The following is a 19,859-nucleotide window of genomic DNA, read 5'->3' as shown; positions in this document are numbered from 1 at the left end:
ACTGACACAGAGTTCCTGAAGGAGAGAATCTTTGGATACTGAAAATGCTTTTAATGAAGGTGATACACAAGATTTCAGAGAACAATTTCAACAGTGCTCTGTTGAAGGTTATACTTAGCTCTGAACCACATTACTTTCCTGTCTACGTTTCATTTCCTGGGGTCTTGCCAAGTGATAAACAGACACAGGCGTGTGGTAGATGTGGGGTTTTTTTCAGCACAAATAGGGTGGCTGGAGTTTGCTTAGTTAAAGGCATCTATTGACTTCTGTGATCGTTATGGAAATGCTGGCGTGAGGCCTTCAGGAGACGATGGAGAAAAAATGGACATACTGTGCTGTCTATTCCATCATCCAGATACATCTTGTCAGGGGTAAGGCTTCTGGTTGTCCTTTCTCGTCAAATCGGCTGCTTTAGGGGGGAATGGGGCCTCTGTTCATTTAAAATGCCTTGTGACTGCTGCCGAAATTGATCACCAAAGACAGATTGTTATTAAGGTTTTCAGTTATGTATTTAAGTGGCAGCTCTCCGAGAGATGTTAGAGTCTAGAAATGATTATGAATGAGCACTAAAAACAAGAAAGGAATGGGTGGTTTGTGCCACTGCTCTGAGACATTTTCACCCATCTTCTTCCTAAGAGGACCTCTGGAGTAACTGGAAAGCTGTGCTTCTTGAAAATGAAATGCTCTCCAAATGGTCATCAGAACAACTCCGGAATACTAAAAAAATCACAAAGCCTCAGAGCTCCTGGCTCAACTTTTTCTCTCTCTCATATACTTTCTCTTTTGGATATAACAAGCATTTCTTCTCTAAATACTAAGATCTTTGGGAGTTGAACATATGTTGAATTTTAATGAGGCGTGTGTAGGTATAGACCTGGAAGGCAAAGTAGGCTCCTTATGACAGCGGGGACCAGTCCCTAAAGGGCCTGTTTAAAATAGCAGGAGGAAAGATTTGTTCTGCAGTCCGTAGCATGAGGGTATTACAGTGAGCCTGAATGTCTTAAGAATTAACTGTGCTGGGACTTCCCTGGTGGTGCAGTGATTAAGAATCCGCCTGCCAATGCAGGGGACACGGGTTCGAGCCCTGGTCTGGGAAGATCCCGCAGGCTGTGGAGCAACTAAGCCCGTGCACCACAACTGCTGAGCCTGCACTCTAGACCCCACGAGCCACAACTACTGAGCCCGTGTGCCACAACTACTGAAGCCCGTGCACCTAGAGCCCACGCTCCGGAACAAGAGAAGGCACCACAGTGGGAAGCCCCTGCACCGCAACGAAGAGTAGCCCCTGCTCTTGCAACTAGAGAAAGCCCCCACACGGCAAGGAAGACCCGATGCAGCTGATAAAAAAATAAACTAATTTTAAAAAAAGAATTAATTGTGCTTTTCAGATATAGCTATGAAAATTTTGAGGAGAGTCTCTAAATCAAAGGAGACGTTGGCACATAATGCTGTAGATAGGATCAGCGGTATATTATCAGGCAAAGGCGAGCTCACAGGGAGCTACGTTAAACTGCACTAACCTTTGCCTACCCACACTTTTGCATCCATAAAAGTGTAGTAATTTCCATTTGTCAAATACCTTTCAGAGCCTGGTTTTTTCTCAGTCGCTTGTCATATTTTTATCTTTTTCCTTTGTGAGCTTCCGTGGTACTCGTCACAATAATATATCATCCTGTAACAGTATTCCATGTTAATTCTAAAACTGAGACCTACACTACTGGAGGCATGTCAGAGGCTCAATGCTTAACATGTTTTAAGTGTCCTGTACCATTTGGTCAGAGAGCTGATGGGAGGGAATCTTCTTTTACGTCTAGTATCTCAGTGTTGCTATAGATGATGCTCACCAATGGTTTATCTTTAACGGAAACCTCTACCTCTGTCTTTCCCTCCTTTCCTTGGGAACCCTAACTACATGGAAATGATGGCCGTTTTGATCCTCTGATACTGAATGTCAGATTTTTACTCTTCTCAACCAATTTGGAAGGCAGCTTGGAGGTAATGAAGGTTATGGAAAGAGCACAGACTCAAGACAACAGAATTCATATTCTTTTGCTGAGGTGTGACTTTAAGTAAATCACTTAATCTCTCTGTGCCTCAGTTTCCTCTTTGATAAACAGTGTTAACAACGTCACTCTTTGGTGTGTGTGGAAGATTAAACAAGATAACCTATGTAAAAGCCTCTTGTAAACATGTATTTTTAAAAACTGTTATATGCACATTAGTCATTTTTCGGTTTCAGAAAATCATATTTGTGTGTTATATGCTGTTGATTCTTAAACAAAAAAGCCAATTATATTCATTGCAAGAATAGTTGTCATAATAAATTTGCTAGTGGGCTTCAATCTTTAGATAGGCTTAATTTTTTCACAGGTATTTAGAGACAAATTATTTTTTGAACAGACTGATGGACAAAGAGATAGATATTCAAAAGTCAATAATTTCCTCTAGTGTCTTTAAGCAAATGCCTCCTCATTTGCATTGAGTCTTATGCTTCTCTATCTGAATTAGATGCAAGCTCTGACTCCTACGGCAGCCAGGGAGGAAAGTTCCAGCTGCTCCCTCCCTTCACCCAAGTAACCAAGGTTTCTCATGGAGTCTCTCTATGTGAATCATGCAAACTCACGGCTCACATCCTTCCTTTTTAGGAATATTGGAAGAAACATCCAATGCAGAAGTAGACATTTACGCTTTGCCTGGCTCTGATGTTAACCTGACCTGCCAAACACGGAAGAAGGGCTTCTTGGTGCAGATGCAGTGGTCCAAGGTGTCTGAGAAGTTGGACCTGATTGCACTTTATCATCCCCAGTATGGCCTGTACTGTGCCAGCGGGAGTCCCTGTGAGTCACTGGTGACTTTCAGAGAAGCTCCTGGGAATGTGTCAAAGTGGACACTGCACTTAAGGAACATGTCCTCCTCGCTCGCTGGAAAGTACGAGTGTAGCTTCACTCTGTATCCAGAGGGCATTCAGATGAAAACCTACAACCTACAGATTCAGACAGATGGTAAGTAAGGATGACTGGGAGGGGGAAGGAAGCACATACGTGCATTCAGCTTCATCCGTTCCGCAAGTATGTATTCGGAGCCAACCGTGTGCCAGGCATGGTGCTACGTACAGCAAGGTTGAGTAGAAAGAGGTACTGCCTGGAAATGAAGACAGAAATTGACCAAATAATGCCACGAATAGATGTAAAATTGCAATAGTGATAAGCGACAAAGACTATAGTGATTTTGTGAGAGCGTATGAGAGAAGCCAGGAAAATTGACTCTAAGAAAGCAACACCTGAGCTGAGGTCTGAAGACCGAGTGGATATTAACACCATTTGGGAGGTGGTACGTTTGTGAGTGATCCAGAGACAGGGAATAGCTGATGTGAAAGGCTGTGCAGTGTGTGAGGAAATGGGGGAATGCCAATGGGACTGTGATGCAGGAATTAAGGGATGAGGTGGGAGATGTGGTGAGGACCAGATAGGTTATGCTGAATCTAGTCACCGATGTTCGAGGTTTTGGATTTTTATCTAAGAGCCTTGGGAAGACATGGAAGTATTTTCAACCAAAGGGTGGCATGACATTTATAGCCCGACTGAATTTGTGTTATAAAAAGATGATGCTGGCTTCAGTATGAGAATGAAGTGAAGGCGGACAAGAAGGAAAAGGTGGAGACAAGTTAGGGGAAAATCCCAGTAGCCCAGAGGAGACAAGAGCGGTAGTTTGGGGAGATATAGAAAGAAGGTGACACCCTTGATGCTTTGGGCATTAAACAGGTAGGACTTGGTAACAGAGTGGGTCTAGAACCATGGCAGGATGAGTGAAGGAGAGAGAAAACACGCATGTGTCTGGCAGGCACACCTGAGTGGCGGTGGCATTCACTGTGATGGGAGGCTAAGGAATCAGAGTGGGTTTGTGGGGGAATTGATCAAAGTGGCTTTGCATGTATTTAGTATAAAGCAGGGAAAGGTACCAAGGAGGCTGCCGAATGTGTAGTGTTCACTCATACTTGCTTTAGAGACAGGAATCCTAGGTTAAAGTTCTAGCTCCTTTCTGGCTAGAAATGAGTTTCACCCGGGGCCTGGCATGTACATTCTCAGAACCCATCTGGAAAATGATGATAATAATACCTACCCTAAATTAGTTGGTCCTAAAGTAAAGGAGCTCCATTTGTACTAATGGAAAAGATGAAAACGAAAGCCAACAAATGGAAAATGCACTGGAAATGGAGTGTTTTTAACTCAGGGGCAAAGTGACCTGGTGGTATAAGAAAAAACCACAACACTCCACTTTTCATCAAGAGATAAGACCATAGTGTTGGACAGTCCAGCTATAGAGCAGGACCCCCTGTACCTCTACCTGAACAATGCCCCATTCCCATTGCTGTTTTCCAGGGAAAAACACTTCATTTGGGGATGGATTGGGGTGGTGGGGTCGAGTGAAGAGAAATGAGGAGACCCAGAGAGAACAGTGTCTACCTACATACACTTATCTTAGAATCAGGTGGCCTGGATTTGAATGTTGGCTCTGTCATTCACTGTGTATTTCATCTTTGCCAAGTTACTCTAAGTCCCTAAGTTTTTGCTTCCTGATATAACAAATACAGATAATTAATAGGACCTCCTTCACAGGTACCACTATTTTGATGATTAGATGAGATAATCTGTGTAAAGCACTTAGCATAGTTCCTGCCAAAGAGTAAGAGTTTGGTAAAGGGTAGTTCTCATTATGAATAGTAATAATAATAATAAGTGCACTGTCTTTCTCAGTTCTTATTAAAAATGAGTCCTCCTCCCTCTCTTTTTATATTTGCCCAATATGGAACCTGGCAGAACATTTGCCAGACATTAGTACAAGTACGCACTGACCCTGGCTTTAGACAGAGTTTCGTACCTTCCTCCTAAAACTGTGAACTACGCTACAGCATGTGTGAGGACCTAATGTTTATTCCATGGAGAACTGACAACATGGATGTGAGCTCTAGGAAATAGGAGGTGGGAGTGCTCGACATAAGACAGCAGTGGAGAAGGAGGTACCGTGTCGTTCAGAAAGGAGAGTGCTGTGGCCGTGGAGGGAAAGTGTATTTCTTAAAATAAAGGGCAGCGTTGTAGCTACTGAAAACTGCAGATCACTGGGGAGGCAAAAGCCAAGTATACATGCTTTGTGGTGGTCAGTTTCCCCATCTTCTGATTGTAACTTTGCTGTTGATCAGCTGGACCTGACAGAAAAACAAAAATGGGCTCGATGTTAGAGAAATGGTTCTGGTATGTGTATTTGGGTACAAAGGGAGCAAAATAGAAAAGAAAGAAACAGAAAGGAAAAAAATCTTTCGCCATGGAGTGATCAAAGATGTAAGCCTGGTATAAAGCTAAGGAGCAGAAACTTTGATGGGGCAGCTGTCACTCAAAAGCCCTGTCAGATCCCCCCAGTGACATCTTTGTCCCCTTTATTCTTTTTTTTTTTTAATTTTATTTATTTATTTATTTATTTTTTGGGGGGTACACCAAGTTCAATCATCTGTCTTTATACTTTTGATCTTCACTCACTTCTCCTCTCACTTGTTCCTTTTCCCTCTTACATGCCCGGGAAGTCTTCAAGTTTACAGGCTGGTTAGGTAAGCAAAGCACACATGAGTGCAAGTATGTGCAGTACATAAACAAATGCAAATGGGAGTGGTGTATAAAAATCTAAATGTGAAAATGCTGAGGGACCAGAGGTGGTTGGAACCTCTTTCTTTTCCGTTCTGTGGTCTGCGAAGTCATTCTTCTCCTTGTCTGCTCACAAAACAGTGCGTCTAAATCCTGTCCCCACGTTCCTGGAGCACCTGGCCGAGAAGGGACTCTTCTCTGTTCACTTGACTTCGTTCCTTTGTGTGAGCTGGTGCTCTGAGGCTGTGGATGAGGGTAGAAATGTAACACACAGTTTGGCATTGGCTTCTTTTTTCATTTTCACTCGACAGCGTTTGCTTTTAGGCTAGCTTTTGAGTTATTCCAGGAAACGCAGTTCTCTGAGTCAAGCCTTGGGTTATTGTAATCCAGGTTTCCTTCATTTGATGCTACCGGATCCACCAGTGCTTCAGGCTCTAAGACTCTAATGTGTTTGAAATGTGTAGTTCTTAGGATTAGTTACAAAAAGTACAATGTGTCTTTAATTCCCCAGATTCCAACAGAATTCTTGGAGGCTGTTAATGTTGTTGTTAGAAATAGGAATGGTAGTAGAAGGAGGAGGAGATGTGGTAATGGAAGTAGTATCGACTATAGTAACAGAGTAATAGTACTGGTAATAGAATGGAATAATCTTGATAATATGATCTTGATAATCTCAGTCTAACTACATGCTGTTACCCTGTCTAAAGGCATAGTTTGTTCTTTGACCATTTTTCCTATGTCAATGATATAATTGACATATAACATTGTATTTGTTTTAGGTGTACAACATGATTTGATATATGTATATATTGTGAAATGATCACCACAGTAAGTTCAGTTAACGTCCATCATCTCACATACCTACAATTTTTTTCTTTATGATAACAGTATTTTTAACTTCAGTTACCATGCTGTACATTACATCCCCAGAATTTATCTGTCTTATAACTGGAAGTTTGTACCTTTTGACCACCTTCACCCATTTTACACACTCCCCACCCCATGCCTCAGACCAATCTGTTCCCTTTTAATCTGAATGCTGTCCTACATTTCTTATTTTTCTTTTCCAGTGTGTTTGTTGAGCAAATTTGATTATGTGTTCTATAGAATTACCCACAGCCTGAATTTTGCTTTTACATCTCATGGCATCTCCATGTTCCTCTTTCACCTTTTAGTTAGGTATACAGATTTGATCACATTTTTTTTTTGGTTTTATTTTTTAATTTTTTTTTAGAACTTTGAGATACAGTTAACATACAATAAACTGCATATATTTAGAGTGTACAGTTTGATATCCCAATCTCCCAATTCATTCCCCCACAACCCTCCCCGCTTTCCCCACTTGGTGTCCATATGTTTGTTCTCTACATCTGTGTCTCTATTTGCGCCTTGCAAACCGGTTGATTTGTACCATTTTTCTATAGTCCGCACATATGTGTTAATATACGGTATTTGTTTTTCTCTTTCTGACTCACTTCACTCTGTATAACAGTCTCCAGGTCCATCCATGTCTCTACAAATGTCCCAGTTTCATTGCTTTTTACAGCTGAGTAATATTCCATGGTATATATGTACCACATCTTTTTGATCCATTCATCTATTGATGGACATTTAGGTTGCTTCCATGTCCTGGCTATTGTAAATAGTGCTGCAATGAACATTGGAGTGCATGTGTCTTTTGAATGATTCCATATATATGAGTTAGCATACAGTGTTTGGTTTTCTCTTTCTAGCTTACTTTGCTCTGTATGACAGACTCTAGGTCCATCCACCTGACCACAAATAACTCAATTTCATTCCTTTTTATGGCTAAGTAGTATTCCATTGTATATATGCGCTACATCTTCTTTATCCATTCATCTGTTGATGGGCATTTAGGTTGCTTCCATGTCCTAGCTATTGTAAATAGTGCTGCAATGAACCTTGTGGTACGTTTCTTTTTGGATTATGGTTTTCTCTGGGTATATGCCCAGCAGTGGGGTTGCTGTGTCATATGGTAATTCTATTTTTAGTTTTTCAAGGAACTTCCATACTGTTCTCCATAGTGGCTGTATCAATTTACATTCCCATCAACAGTGATTGCATTTATTTTTATTTTTATTTTCTGGCAAGAGTACTTCACACATGATGTTGTGTAGTTACATCAGAGCTACATAATGTCTGGTTGTGTAATGTTAACAGCCACTGATGGGTGTTGCCTAGATCCAGTCATTCGTCATGGGCTGCCAAATAGTGATGTTCTAACTCTATCATTCCTTCATTTATCAGCTGAAGTAGTCTTATAAAAAGGAACTTCCTCTCATGAACTAATTATTTATGAGAGTTTCAATTTGTATTAGAAAAACAGAATAGGCACTCAATTCTTTCCCTTTATTTACCAGTTTTAAAAATGTGTTGGTTCATTAGCATTCTTAGGTGACAAATAAGTATTTAAGTATCAAGAATTTATGTGAATTTAAACATATTAATAAGTTTTAATTCATTAGTATCCTTATTAGGCTAAGAATGTCCCACATATAAAATCTGTTAACCCTTTGTGATACAAATTGTGAATATTTTCTCAGTTTGTCGTCTATCCATACTTTCTCATGATACTGTTTCCAATGCAGCAGAATTCTTACTTTTATGAAATGAAATCTATCACTCTTTTTCCTTATTGATTCTAAATTTGCGTCATAGTTAAGAAAAGTTTTCCCCAGTCTCAGATTATATGGAAATTCACTCATGTTACTTCTAACACTTGCCTGTTTTTTTCAATTAGCATTTAAATTTGTGATGTTAGATTTCTAGTGTTAAAAAATTGTACCTAAATATATTTTTATTATTTCTAATACTTTTTTTCTTTATGTCCTATAATTTTTTCCTTTCTGTGGTTCAGTTTAGAAATGTTCTATTGACCTATTTTCCAATTCACAAATCTTAATTTTTCTTCATATCCAATAAGTTTTTGATCTCATCAAATTCATTCTTAATTTCTGATATTATATTTTTAAGTTATTGTTTTGGATAGATTTTTAATTCTTTGATGAAATTGTTCATCTTTTCATTTACTTTCACCTTTTTCTCTATTCCTGAATATGTTAAAAAGTTATTTTAATATCCTTGTTGGATAACTCCAAGGTTTCTATTGTTTCCATAAATGAAGTTTACTATATGTATTACATATGTAAAGAATATATATTATGTTATTATTGACAATAATAACAAAAGGAAGGGATGTGCTGGAGTAAGTTGTGGGCAAAAAGAGAAAAAATAGACCAAAAAACAGCCATTTGAAAAATCTCATGTAACAGACCCAACAGAACCATGCTATGATTAACAGTTTAAAGAATTTCATGTTCTTAAAGAAATTGAGAAGAAAAAAGAAAAAATATATAAAATCTTTTATGTTGCACCATGTATTTACCATTTCCTACGCTCTTCATTCCATCTCATGGAGTGAATTTACTATCTGGTGTCATTTCCTTTCAGCCTGAAGGACTTAACTTTAGAATTTCATTTAAAACAGATCTACTTGCCATGGATTCTGATTTTTCTTTTTTTCATTTTTCCTTTTGAACGATATTTTCACAGAGTGTAGAATTCTTAGTGGACTGTTTTTTCTTTCAGTATTTTGAGTCTGTCTTCTGATCTCCATTGTTTCCAGTGAGACATAAGCCATTAATTCTGTTATTGGTCCCTGCATGTGATAAGTTTGGGGCTTTTTCCTTACTGATGTCAATCACTGCTTTTATAATTTTCTCTTCATTTTGGCTTTCAGCAGTTTGATTATGACATGCTTAGGTGGGTGTTTCTTTGTATTTATCTTATTTAGGTTTTAAAGTTCTTGAATGTGTAGATTAATTTGGGGAAATTTTTAAAAAATCACATATGAAGTTTTCGGCCTTTGTTTCTTCACATATTTGTTCTGTCCCCCTCTGTTTCATCTCTCCTTCTATGCCTCTAATTACGTATATGTTAGGACACTTGGCATTGTCCTGTATGGCTCTGAAACTCTTCATTTTCTTTCAGTCCTCATTCTCTCTGCTCTTCGGATTAGATAATTTATATTAATCATTATTCAGATATACTGATTTTTTTCTTCTGCCATCCCAAATCGACTGTTGAGAATCCCCACTGAATTTTTTATTTTTATTATTGACTTTTCATCTCTAAAATAACCATCTGGTTCATTTTATCGTCACTAAAATTCCCTATGCATTGACTCGTCATCATATATTGCTTTAATCCTTTGAACATACTTTTAATAGCTGCTTTGAAGTCTGTTAAATCCAATGTAGGGTCTATTCAGAGTCAGTTTCAATGAACTGCTTTTTTCTTTTTTTAAAAAATAAATTTATTTATTTATGTATGTATTTATTTATTTATTGGCTATGTTGGGTCTTCATTGCTGTGCGCAGACTTTCTCTAGTTGTGGTGAGCGGGGGCTACTCTTTGTTGTGGTGCGTGGGCTTCTCATTGCGATGGCTTCTCTTGTTGTGGAGCACGGGCTATAGGTGCAGGGGCTTCAGTAGTTGTGGCACGCAGGCTCAATAGTTGTGGCTCGCAGGCTCCAGAGCATAGGCTCAGTAGTTGTGGCACATGGGCTTAGTTGCTCCGCAGCATGTGGGGTCTTCCCAGCCCAGGGATCAAACCTGTGTCCCCAGCATTGGCCGACGGTTTAACCACTGTGCCACCAGGAAAGTCCCTGAACTGCTTTTTTCTTGAGTATGGATCACACTTTCCTTTTTCCTTCCTATGTCATCATTTTCAATTGAAAGCTAAACATTACAAAAAACAAAAAACAGCCAACCCAAAAAACCCTGTAATGTGACAACTCTAGATTCTGTGGATTTTTTAAGATTTTAGTAACTTACCCATATTTAAATTGCAAAATCTGTCTCCTTTGCAGTGTGTGACCATTGATAGCTCTGCTCAGTTTTTCACTATTATTCTTACGTCTTTAGCTTGGCTTCCGAGGAGTTGTGCCTGCATTGGGAAAGCCCCTTTGTTGGTCCACACATGAATTTGGCAAAAATTGTGCTCAAATACCTCAAGCCCAATAGACTTCCACCCTCTACACATAGGTGTCTATGGGGGATGGGGTTAGGGCGTGCATTCAAAGTTGCAGCAGTAATACCTCCCGTGGCTTTAACTTTTCACTCGGCTCTCTCAGGTGCCTCCCACTGATGTGTGTATTTTCCCTATCAGCCTGGGATATGTAGAGAATTTATGTCAGCTATTTTATGACTCTCTGATTTCTAGAATCTCCATGTTAACTGTCTATCTGGTCCGCCACCCACCACAAATGGGACTGCAAACCCAGGCTAACCAAGCATCAGTTTTTCTGTTTCCTACCAAGTTGGTCCCTGTTAGCTGACGCAGTGAAGGATTTTCATGCTCAGACCTAATTTAAGTCTGCCCCTTTTGGAAGAAAAGTTGATGGGTTTTGTAGGCAGCTCTAAGGTGGTGAAACTACCTTTCTCACCACCTAGTTGGGACAGGGGTTGGAAGGATTCCTAAGCGAGCAGGCTAAAGACTCCTGCTGTTCTTACTGAAGCCCTGGTGGTTTTTCAAGAAGAAATGCTTCTCAATTAAATGTTTGTCTTTGGTCAATTTCCAGGGCCCTGAAAATGGTGATTTTTTTTAACACATTGGCTCAGTTTTATACATATCTTTTTTTCGCTGACCTCTTCATGCCCCCTAAACGAGGAGTCCCTCAATACCCCCCTCAACACTGTTTTTGATACTTATATTGTATCTTTATTTAAAAATACATATTCATTACTACTCTCTTATAACAATTATTTATTCTTTGTGCTAAAGGTAAATATATATTCAACATTTACCCTAGCCTTTATGTAAACGTGTTTGAAGTATATTCTATTGGAGAATCCTCAGGAAATGCTCATCGGGCAATATTCCCTGAGTTCTTGCATGCCTCTAACAAGTTTTTTATAGTCTTCATATTAAAGACTGAATACAATATCCTTAACTCATATTTTCTTTCCTTGAGTGTATTAAATATGTTACTATATTATTTTCTGACGTAAAAGAATTGCTGTCCAAAAGTTAGTAACAATTTAATTTTCTTTCCCCAGAACTGACTTTGTTTAATACTTTTATAAGAATATGCTTAATGTCCACTCTGAGACTATTTTCCTACTTTTGCAGTGTAACCTTTTAATATGTATTTTCTAGGCATTTTATTTTAAGAAATTGTACTCGAATTATGATTTTCAGTATTTTTTCTGTCTGTTTATTTCCTTGAGTATCTTCTATTAAACATACTTTTTTATCTTCTTTGCCTGTCTCTTTCTTGGAATCCCTTTTACCTCTTTTTTCTTTTAAAATTCATTATTTATTAACTTATTTCATTTTGAAATTTCCCTTTTTCTATTTTTTAAATTTCTTTTAATGCCTTAGCTTTTGTGTTAATATGTTCTTGATTTTGTTCTAAGTTGCTCTTCATTTCTGAAATGATTTTGAAAACTTATTATTTCCAACCCTTTCCTAAATTCTCTCACTTATCTTTTATAAACTTTCTTCTCTCCAGTTGACTCATTTACCAGTCTTTCTAAAATTTTTCATAGCTTATATTATTTTTTTTATTTCTTTTGGCTTGTTGTGAATAATTAGGCTATAGTTTTTATTTATTTTCAAGCCATGTCTTTCTAATATGCTGTTATTATTGTAGGAACGTTACTTTGTTCTGTGTTCTCTTTTTTCCTTTGGTATCTTCTATGTGATTCTACCCCATTTCTTTTCTATTTCTCGATCTAAGTATATTTAAGTTAAAAGGATTTTGATTTTTATGGTGGAGGAGTGGGCCAGGCTATCTTTTCTAAAGTCTTCAGTTCTCTAGAGCTCTCTCTTCTGTTATTTTCAAGGTAAAGTATATGCCACTGTACTTTGTGAGATGTACTTTCTTCCCTCCTATCTCTCACTTTTATCTAAATTGCCTCTTTGTTTTCTCCTGTTGGGCCCGTCCTGCTTCATTTGAATTCTACTCCCAGAGGTTTCTTCTCAGCATGGGATATGCCTGAAAAGTCACCTCTGCTCTAGCACTGACAAGCCTTTTTTTCTTCCCCTAGAAGACTCTGCGAATTTGGTGCCTTCAAATTTCTTTCTCCATTTCTGCTGCTATTCTCCAATTAGTATGCCTTCCAGTGATTGCCTGTTTTGTTTTGTTTTGTTTTGCTTTGTGTGTATGGGCGGGGGTGGAGTTCTAAGGGCCATCAGAAGCCCAGCTGACTTTGCTGTTTCTTTTTGCACAGTTGCTGATATCACAGTGGTCTAGTGGTTTGTCCCCACCTATTAATGGTGATATATTGTTATTTAATGTTCCCATAGATATTGCTTATGTGTGATTAGTTTTGCTACTCTAGTTAGTCTGTTTTCATTAGGAATTTCAGGGATATTCAAAAAGTTAAGCCACTTGTATTGCCAACTTCCCAGAATCTGGATAAACTTTACAAAAATTTAATACTTCTGTATTTGGGTAATGCACATTAAAATAGAATTAATGTATCAAGTGGATTTCATAAACTACACAAATATGTGCCTAGATCGCTCTCTGTTTAAACTGATGTAAGTAGAACAATTACAATAATCTCAAGAATAAAATTAAATAGTATTAATGGTGGTATGCAAATATGGCCAAAAAACATTTGGTGGTGATATACAAGTAACTCCATTTGGAAGTACTGTTACAGTTAAAAGCCTTTAACCATAAAAGACAAGAGTTTTATTGTTGTTTTGTTTTTTAAATTATGGGGTTGGAATAATATTTGGAAACAGCAATAGAGAGCAAAGAAGGCACTGATCCCATATCCTGATCTTGAAGAAATAAGGGTATAAGAAAATGAACAACAACTATCTGAGAGTAATGCAGAGAAGATGGGCCCCAGTGGGAAGGCCTGGCTTCAATTAAGGAAGCGGGAAGGAGAGAGTTATCAGGAAAGAGGACAGCTGATATTGATGAGAGCTTGAAACACAACAAAGTTCTAAAGGTTAGCGGTAATATTCGAAATATTCCAATTTTTAAAAAAAATGTACTGTTGATAATAATGAGAATGTTCATACCATGATCCATTAGTTATACTTATGGGAATTTATCTTACATAGCTGAACAGTCAGAAGAAAGCTATTAGTTTAAGGATGATCCTTGCTATAAAGGTTGTAGTAGTTTAAATTGGGTAAAAACCCAAACTGAAAAAGCACATGATTCAATAATTGAAAATTACTAAACAGATGATGGTGTGTATATATGACATAAAGCCTCTAAAAATTTCAACCGCAAATAACTTAAGAATCATGCAAAACATTTTAAGTAAAAATGTAGGTAACATTTGTTGGTAAATAAAATTGCAAAGTATGAAAAAAATACATGCGTACAAACAAGATTTGTATAGATATAGAAAAAAAGATAAGATTTTCAGGATATTAGGATGATAGAATTGTTTTCATTTATAAATTATTTTTTGATATTACTATAGTTTACTCACAAATGTATACTATATATATACATAAATATATGTATATAACTTTCCCGAAAAGAGAGACTACAAAACTCTTCATCTCATATCACTTTAAAAATGAAAATAATTCATTAACGATTCTTCCTTCGAGTTTTCTTATGTGTTTTTCCATGTCATTTCTTCTTTGGATAAATATTTATAAGCTCTAAAAAGACGATTAGGTATGAAAACAGTAAAAAGATCCATGTATGTGAGGAGTTTGGTGGGAGGAAGGTATGAATAGGCAGAGCACAGAAGATTTTTAGGGCAGTGAAACTATTCCATATGATACTACAGTAGTGGACACATGTCAGACATTTGTCAAAATTCATGGAATGTACAGTACCAAGAGTGAATCCTAATGTAAATAAACTGTGGACTTTGGGTGATGACCTGTTTGATGTCGGTTCATTGTAATGAAGGCAACACTGTGGTTAGGGGTGTTAATGGGGGAGGCTGTGCATGGGTGGGGGTAGAGGGTGTATGGAAACTCTGTACTTTCCACTCCATTTTGCTATGAACCTATAAATTCTCTAAAAAAATTGTCTATTAAAATTTTTAAAAAGACAATTAGAGGCTAGGTTATAACAGTTTATATTCTACCTGATCCAGGAAATGTGATCTGAAACCTAAAGCATCGATTTGGGGTTAAAGCAGAGGAACATGCCAAACTCTGAGTAGTTTCCCTATAGTTTTCAGTGATAAACAACTCTGTGCGTCTCAGTGACTCTGTTTTACTATTTATACAATGAGAACTGTAGGTGGGGTCCTCTTCATAGGTGTACCCTGAGGATGGATGAATCTATCCTAAAATTGTTCTCATTTCTTGAATTAAAAGCACTTTACAAACCAATCACAGATCCATGTCTTTCACATCTTATGTTTTGTTACAGTTACACAGGATGAATGGAGAAGCAACCATACAATAGAAATAGAGATAAACCGGACTCTGGAAATACCATGCTTTCAAAATATCTCCTTAGAAATTTCATATGAGCTCACCTTTGCATGGTTGGTGGTAAGTGTTGCCCTTTTCAGTGAATAACTGCAGTGATCTTTAAATATTAATGAAATAAAAATGAATAACAAGTAATAATAGGGAAGGAAACATGCTGGATAAGAGGCAGGCATTATGTGGAAGATTGGGGAGTGACCGGGGAGGGAAGGAAGGACACTAGGATTCCTTCCAACTCAGCAAGCCCCCGGATCTTTGAATGCAGTAACCTAGAAATTAGTTCCTAAAGGTTAGTTTCTATCTCAAGCTACATACTAAACCATGATTACAGAGAGAAAAAGGTGGATGGTGCCCCGGAGAGGAACCACATACAGCAGAAGCCCCTACTCGCACATATTTGTTTACACACAACATGTGCAGAGGCGTAGACTACCTCTTCCCAGAACCCTTACTACTACATCCTGGAAATATACAACATTGCTTAGATTGAGAAACACAAACTCTAATGCTTATCAAATGTACATGCTAGAAAATGTCCATGAGAGAAGCAGGATCTGAGTCAGAAACAGCCACTGCCCAGCTCTGTTATTGCCGCAAGTAATGGCAGGCCCACAGTTGCCATGTTTTCTGACTTAAAAGAATAAAACAAAGCAGAACAGAAGTCTGGATATTTATGAGAAATTTTCCAAGGCAAGCCAAGCAAATGACAGCCAGCTATTAACTAATATATATATATATATATATATGTATATATATATATATATATAAACATATGTTTGTAGTAGACCTCTAATACTACTGTGAAATCAGTTGATAACACGTCTTACACAATTATAAAGATAACCATAAACACATTTTCGAGAATCACATCATGATAGGGTTTTTATTTAGATGAGTCAGAATATGACTATATTAATTTTTCAGATCTTCATCAAAATGTAAACACAAGCTTTAAAAATTCTTTCAGAGCTAGTAGATGTCCATGAAAAAAGCAGCTGATACCACTGCATGGTTAATCGTTCACATTACAAATTTGTTAGATTCTTGTGACTGTCTTGGAAACTAGACCCTTCATATAAAAAGGTTTCTCTGAGGATGTGCCAAATCCAAAATAATTGACTTGCAAGGAGGCCTTAAAATAAACCTGATAATTTTTTACTGTCTAGGTATTTCTTGGATAGTCAGTAGGATCAAAAGATATTATAAAAATAACTTTCTCAAATTGTCCTAAAATCTACAAGTCTCTTTGTCATCTGTCAAAAAACACATTTCCCCCCCTTTTTAGGGCTTGGTTTCTAAAATGTAAGACTTCCTGTCTGACATTATGCCCATCTTTAGTGTAAATCAATTGTTCTTAACAAATGTGAGACATCCTGTTCTTAGAAAAAAAATTAGAAAGTGGAGATGCTCTCAAGAAGGCGGAAACCTGCTGTACTAAACATTACTGTAATGCAAATGCCATATCTATACCTTGTTTACATTATTAATATATTCCACCAGTGGGCAAAAAGTTTCTACTCTAATGATCACAAGTTCACTATCAATGGGAATAGTAAAGTTTAATAGCAGTAAATAAGACTAAAGTTTACAGAATATTGAGCAGAGTTCTCTGTGCCCAATATTTCAGTAATAACCTAAATGAGAAAAGAACTTGAAAAAGAATAGATACATGTATATATATGAGTATATATATATATATATATATAAACTGAATCACTTTGCTGTACACCTGAAACTATCACAATCTTGTTAATCAACAATACTCCAACATAAAATAAAAAATTTTAAATAATAAAAAATTAAAAAAAAATTTTAAAAGACTACAGTTTAACAAAGCTTTACTGTAGAGATTTTTGCTGGCTAGTAAGTTGATCTGTAGTGTCCTTATCTTATCTGAAGGGTGTCTAATCTGTTTTTCCAAGCAAATGTTAAAGCTTTCAGTCAGCTCGTGTCTTTTCTGTGACCCTGAGTTTCTCCAGGACGTAAAGCTGCGTTGCTCATTTCAAAAATCCCGAGCATCTAGTGTAATGCCTAGAACATAGGCACTCAGTAAATATCTAATAAATAATTGCATGGATTTGTTTTGTTTCTCTTTGCCCTCTTTCCTCACAGTCCTATTCGTTGGCCTCTTTAAATGAGGGATCACTAAACCTCCTGCTGGCTGTCTGATTGGTTACTGAGCAGCTCATTAAGTATCAGTGACCAGATAACTGATAAGACATCCTCTAACAGTTTTCTTCAAAGAGACTAAGAAGGCTATAAAGACATTACCTTTGAATGCTGCCAAGACATTTAGGATAAATAACTGATGGAGAGATTGTACCTAAGGTCACACAGTGAGAGAGTGAGTCCTAAACTTCTAACTGGAACTTCAAGCCATGCTCTCACTTTAAAGAATGCATCATAATTGAGACAACTTGAGGAATCTTTTTGAAAGAAACTTCTTTTCAAAGAGAATATTGTATTGGCAAATGTGCTGATTGAATTCCAGCTGTGCATTCCCTTTTTAAATGTCAAAATCTATTTGCTCCTTTGATTTACATCCATACTCCACACTGCTGGCACAGTGGGATTCAGCAAGTCTGAGATGAAATCATCTAAACTCCCATTATTAAGGAATAAACTACAGCTCTTTATGTCATAACTGTTATAGGTCTGCAGAGGACATCAATATCCCCTCAATCCATATTTTAATTCTTTAGTCTCTTGTTAAACTGGCAATAATAATCATAATGATAACCAGTTGTTCTCACAGACATGATATAACGTGGCTTTTAGAAAAAGGTTAAAAAGTAGAGATGGTGAAGATGAACTCTGGAGGGTAGAAACCTGCTACACTGAGCTCAGTAACTCTGGAGAGCTGCAAAGTGCTCCCACTTCAAGTGCTGCGTTAAACCCTGGGAACAATTTGACAAACTGAAATTAGTTTAATCTAGGTCACTGGAAAACAAAAGCCGTGTCCTATATTGCCGAGACCAGCTCGGCGACTCGAGGCGAGTGACGGGTGCCGCAAGCTTGAAGAAGACACAGACACAGACTGAAGAGAAAAGTGGGACCGGGGGGCTCAAGACCTCTCGGATCAAGAGCCCCGCTGACTCATCCCAGGCTGCTTTTATTGAGTTCGTGGGCTTACATTCTCAGGTTACACTCATAAACAATCAAAGGCCTCACATGACTGAGGCAATTATCTTTGTTTACTTCCTGGGTCCGAGTTGAGCAGGTGTGGATTTGAGCTGGGGGTGGAGAGCAAAACAGCCCTGGGGCCAGGAGACCTCTCTCAGATATTGGGGGTCTGTGCCCCACCCTTGTTGGCCCCTCTGAGACTGTGCCTGTCTTAGGTTGTTCCTCCCTTGAGGAATCTTACCCGTCTCTGGCTAACCAGTCATCCTCTAGGGCCAAACACGGTGATATAAGGAAGGTTCTATGCACCACCCCTGTTGGCCCCTCTGCGGCTGTGCCTGTCTTAGGTTGTTCCTCCTCTGAGGAATCTTACCCGTCTTTGGCTAACCAGCCATCCCTCAGGACCAAACAGGGTGATATTAGTCTCCACGCCCCGCACCCTCAGCTCCTCCACTGCTCAAGAATCCCATCGCTCGGCCCACATCAAAAAGGTTCCCGAATGTCTTCCAACACTATATGTGGAATTTATAAAATCTAATTAATTCAGTTATGACCCTCATGAGAAATGTTATTATTGGGATTCTCAGTTATTATAAAAATATTACTTGCTGTGTGTCCCTGATCCCATGCTAAAGCTGTGTTAAATGTGTTCATGGAGCAGATCCTTTGCATTTGGAAACATTGCATTCCAGGATCACGACTACACAGAAGTAGAAAGGCATCTGGTGCAAATTGTGTATCTAACATTTATCTAGCATGAGAGGTAACTAAATAAACACAAAGGGTTAACCTTCGGTGTCAGCTGAGGGTCCATGTGCATGGTGGGATGATGTAGAAGAAGGCATAGAATGTGTGTGTTTAGGTGGAATGCAATTGGTAGAGAAAGGACAAATGATATTTTTCCTAGTTTATGTCCTGGGGCCCAAGCATGCAGTCATCAGGGGAATTCTGCAGGCTTACTCTGGGAGCTTCTAAATACAGTCTAATAGTCTGTGTTCATTCCCAACTATCATCCTGATTTCCCACAGTATAAATTTCAATTCAGTCTAACAAATATGTGAATCTGTTTTAAGTGCTAGGTCCTGCAGGGGTACAAAACTATACTGAACATCTTTCCTACCATGAATTACAACTTTAATAAAAATGTGTAAAAAAAAAAGCAACATAGAGGGAAAATAGTTAGATTCTGACTAAATGCACCTGGAAAAGCTTTGAGCTGGATGATTAAAGCCAGCAAACAACAAACATGTATCACACCAAGACCATGGGACCTGTGAGCACACATTGGTAGTGGGGGTGGGGGAGGTGTTGAGGGAATATTTGTTCCCAAACTTGGTGGATAACTTTTCTCTTTAGAATCATGAAAAGAAATTGAGAAACATATCAGATTCAAACAGTTCAATATTAGTGATAAAGGTATATAACTGAAACCTAGATGCTTATGTTTCTTTACATTTTTATCTACAAATGTTTCAATAGTCTCTTCTTTATTATTTGTAATGTTTTATATGTTAAAAAAAATCAAAATGGCACCATAGAGATAGGTTTTCCATGCCTATGAGAAGCCCAGCTATTCAGAAAAGAAAGCTGTCACCTTCTACCTGATGGCAGCTGACCCTAACTGTCTTCACTGTAATCAAAAATAAAGTGCTA

General features: G+C 38.0%; 1 protein-coding gene across 2 annotated transcripts in view; it reads left to right on the top strand.

The window, feature by feature from the left end:
* The first annotated feature begins 272 nt into the window (after positions 1-272).
* The window catches only part of CD96 (CD96 molecule), an 88,576-nt gene continuing 68,989 nt past the window's right edge, over positions 273-19,859 (top strand). For both annotated transcript variants that reach the window (XM_057697688.1, XM_057697687.1), the window contains exons 1-3: positions 273-371; positions 2,646-3,002; positions 15,025-15,149. In XM_057697688.1, the coding sequence (XP_057553671.1) occupies positions 311-371; positions 2,646-3,002; positions 15,025-15,149 (543 nt within the window). In that variant the 5' untranslated portion in view covers positions 273-310. The remainder of the gene's footprint in view (positions 372-2,645; positions 3,003-15,024; positions 15,150-19,859) is intronic.

The sequence above is a fragment of the Hippopotamus amphibius genome, chromosome 10 (assembly GCF_030028045.1).
Source record: "Hippopotamus amphibius kiboko isolate mHipAmp2 chromosome 10, mHipAmp2.hap2, whole genome shotgun sequence".
Taxonomy (NCBI): Eukaryota; Metazoa; Chordata; class Mammalia; order Artiodactyla; family Hippopotamidae; genus Hippopotamus; species Hippopotamus amphibius.
Note: the sequence above shows the minus strand (reverse complement) of the source record. Positions and strands in the feature narration are given on the sequence as shown.